Here is a 3,838-nt window from a genome sequence, read left to right as displayed (position 1 = left end):
AGATGTCAAATGAAGTGAATGATATGATTTTGAATTCCACAACTAATCAAACACAATTGGCCTCTCAACTTCCTACATATAATAAGGTAACAAAAAGTGAAACTGTAAATTTCAAAGTGATGAGACGAACATCTAAGCCATGGTCAGAGCTATGGGACCACTTTACTAAATTTGTTAATGAAGAAGGTAATCGTAAAGCTAGGAGTAATTATTGTGACAGAGAATTTTTTGCTTATCCTAAAAAGAATGAAACCACCACTTTAAAGAATCACATGAATTCTTGTAAAAGGCTTCCTCGTGTTAGTGGGGATGATGGTACTCAAACAGAATTGGTGTTGCCATTAGGAAGAGTGGAATCTTTAGGCACTTGAAAATTTAATCAAGATGCTGTTAGAAAAGCTGTAGCTAAAATGATCATTCTAAATGAGTTGCCATTTAGATTTGTAGAGTCGAAAGGATTTAGGCATTGCATGTCAGTTGCATGTCCTAGATTTTATGTACCATCACGATGGACAGTTGCTAGGGATTGCTATCAGCTTTATATTGATGAAAAGACTCATTTGAAGCAATTCATGAAATCATCTTTTACAAGAGTATCTCTTACCACTGATACATGGACCTTATTACAAAGGATCAATTATATGTGTCTTACGGCTCACTTCATAGACAAAAATTAAAAACTAAACAAAAAGATATTAAAATTTTATCCAATTTCTAGTCACAAAGGTGAAGCTATTGGTAAGACGGTTGAAAAATATTTGCGTGATTGAGGGATTGATAAGATTTTTATTGTTACAATTGATAATACTAGTTCTAATGATGTTGCAATTGCATATTTGAGGAAAAAATTTAACAATGCTGGAACAAGTATTTTGGGAGGCAAATATCTTCATTTGAGATGCATTGTACATATTGTTAATCTTATTGTTTGTGATGGATTGAAAGAAATGAATGAAACAATTGCTCGTGTTAGAGGGGCAATAAGATATGTGAGACAATCACCTTTCAGGTTAACTAAGTTTAAAGAGTGTATTGTGAATGAACATATTCAAAGTAAAAGTTTATTATGTTTGGATGTTAGCACTAGATGGAATTCTATTTATTTGATGTTGGATACAGGTCAAAAGTTTGAAAGGGCATTTGATGCATTTGATGATGCTGATCCTTATTATAGAAATGAGCTTTTGATGGGAGATGGGGTACCCGATCAAAATGATTAGGCAATTGTTAGGAAGTTTTACCTTTTCTTGCAATAATTTTATGATCTCACCGTGAAAGTTTCAGGTACTTCTTATGTCACATCTAATACTTTTTTTGATGATATATGTGATGTTTATTCCACTTTGCGAGAATGGCAATTAAATCCTGATGTTGAGTTGAATGCAATGGCAAAGAGAATGAAGGATAAATATGATAAGTATTGGGAAAATATAGAGAAGATGAATATGTTGGTTTATATTGCTTCTCTTCTTGATCCTTTAAAAAAGTTTTCTTTTGTTGAATATTGCTTCATGAAAATGTATTCTTCTGATGAAGCTTCATTGATGATTAAAAAAGTACAACAAGCAATAGAAGACTTATTTAATGAATACAAAAGAATGTTAGAACCTCAGTCTGAGCAAGTTGGTGAAAGTAGTCAAGTGAGCCAAATGTCATAGCTCACCGATGATGAAAGTGGAAATGGAACGACAAAAAAAAAAAAAAAGAAAGCTTTAAGTCCAAGTACAAGAGGTGTAGGATTGAACATGGCAAAGATGAACATAAATCAGAATTAACTAAATATTTGAGTGAGGAGCCTGATGATGATGATAGTGATGACTTTGATGTTTTAATTTGGTGAAAACTTAATAGCCATAGATTTTCTATCTTTTCCCATCTAGCTTGTGATGTGTTAGCAATTTCTATATTCACAGTTGCTTCCGAATCTGCTTTTAGCACTGGTGGTCGTGTGTTTGATGCATATAGGAGCTCTTTAACTCCTAAAATTATGCAAGCCCTTATTTGTGCTCAAGATTAGTTACGTAGATCTTCTAATCTTGATTCATTTCAACCTGAAGATGATTTGATACAGCTTGACAAAATGAATTTATGTAATATTTTATTTATACTATCATTTATTTTTTAAGGATTATTATTTTTTATTTTTTTATTTGTTTAAAGCTTACTTTTGTTATTTTTTGTTTATATATTTTTAGATTTGTCAAAAATTGCCTTAGATCTAGTAATTGATTAAAACAAAGGTGCATAGACCTTTTGAGGTAATTTCATTATTAATTTCTATGAATATTTACATTTAAAAAATATTTATTGTATTCATTGACAACTAATTAAGGTTTTAATCTCTTTAACATTTTAGGAAAAAATGAAAGATGTGCACCAAAGTTATGAGGTTCATGTATGAAGAATGCTATTAGAACTTGGAATGTCCTTTAATTAGCTTGTTTTATGTTTTTTTTATGAACTTTTATATTCATTTGTCAACTCAGAGTGTTCTTAGCTTGTTTTATGTTTTGTATGAGTTGTTAGCTCAATTTGTCAACTTAAAATGTCTTTTATGTTTTGCACCAAAGTTATGAGATGCATATTTGCTTGATTTGCTTTTTTAAGTTGGCTTGTTGATCCTTGAAAACTTGTTTATGTGTTGAAATGACAATTATTATGTATTGATGGCTTTGTTGGTTATTTGATATATGTTAGAGTAATACTTTTCAAAACTTATTGTTTAATTTATTTTGATTAAATAAGTTTAAATTAGTATTTATTTGTCTTTTTTCTTGTAAAATATTGTAAAAATTATTAAATTCTTTAGTGATTTAGTTTGAATGGTATGTGAATTTGAGTTTTATTATATTGAATTTGTAGCTAAATAATTATTCAAAATAAGAGAAAAAATGATGAAAAATTTGATTACTTAACCGAACTAACCGAATCGAACCGATTTTTGATCGGTTCGATTAAATCGGTTAATTAAAATTTTGTTGGTCGATTCAGTTACTGATAAAATAAAAATCGGTTAATTCAGTTATTGATTTTTTCAAATCGAATTAACCAAATTGACCGATTGCACACTCCTACAAATATATATATATATATATATAAATCAAAAGGATTCGACGGTGGGGTTATGACCTTTAGCAGTTTGAAGTTTTCACTTTTGGCTCAGATATGGGGTTTTTGAAGCTGTTTTATGAAAAAACAAAGTCTGGATCTACGAAGATAGGGTGAAAAAGAAACATTAGGTGAAATTTAGGCTTGAAAGGCAACTAGCCGACGATAATACTGGCGACGAGAGCAATGATCAGTTGCCATTTTATGGGTTAATGGTCAGCTGCCATTTTCTAGGTTAATGGCTGATTGCTTTTTTTGAATGGAGGGAAAACCTTTTTTTAGAGAATAGGAAGATGGAATAAATTAACAAAAATTTTCTTGATACTTATAGTAAATTAAAAAAAAAAGAGCAAAAGGGTTCAACCGACCCGTGCCCACCAGGTTGACCTGCCAACCAGACTCGATCAGCCCAATCTTTGCAAACTCGATCCATACCCAATTCACACTTGACCTAGCCTAGCATTCACCTAGCCTAATTCAAAGCCCAACTGATTAAAAGTCTTTTCAGATAATGGGCTCCGTTTTTGGGTTTAAGCCCAAACTCCTTGTTCTAATGTGTGTTTCATTTCTTTTTTGGCTTACTTATTTTACCATATCTTTAATATTTTTATGCTCGTTAATGTTGTTTTAGGATTTCTAAAAAAATAACAATCATAGTAAAATAAAAGGCATATAGATATATTTTAGAAAATTAATTTATTTGTGGGTAATTGACAAAATAAAAAAGAAT

At 30.5% G+C, this 3,838-nt stretch overlaps 1 protein-coding gene across 1 annotated transcript; it reads left to right on the top strand.

The window, feature by feature from the left end:
- Positions 1–410: 410 nt before the first annotated feature.
- On the top strand, positions 411–1,220 carry LOC149516202 (zinc finger BED domain-containing protein RICESLEEPER 2-like). Its single transcript, XM_089768738.1, has 2 exons — positions 411–645; positions 772–1,220. The coding sequence occupies exons 1-2, from the start codon at positions 411–413 to the stop codon at positions 1,218–1,220; spliced, it is 684 nt and encodes a 227-aa protein (XP_089624864.1).
- Positions 1,221–3,838: the final 2,618 nt, after the last annotated feature.

This window comes from Durio zibethinus, chromosome 11, assembly GCF_047325235.1.
Source record: "Durio zibethinus cultivar Kanyao isolate XHJ-2024 chromosome 11, ASM4732523v1, whole genome shotgun sequence".
Taxonomy (NCBI): Eukaryota; Viridiplantae; Streptophyta; class Magnoliopsida; order Malvales; family Malvaceae; genus Durio; species Durio zibethinus.
Note: the sequence above shows the minus strand (reverse complement) of the source record. Positions and strands in the feature narration are given on the sequence as shown.

Coding starts and splice junctions, on each gene's coding strand:
- LOC149516202 (XM_089768738.1), top strand. CDS start 411: ATGATCATTCTAAATGAGTTGCCATTTAGATTTGTAGAGTCGAAAGGA. Junction 646..771: donor ACAAAGGATCAATTATATGT/GTCTTACGGCTC, acceptor TGCGTGATTGAG/GGATTGATAAGATTTTTATT.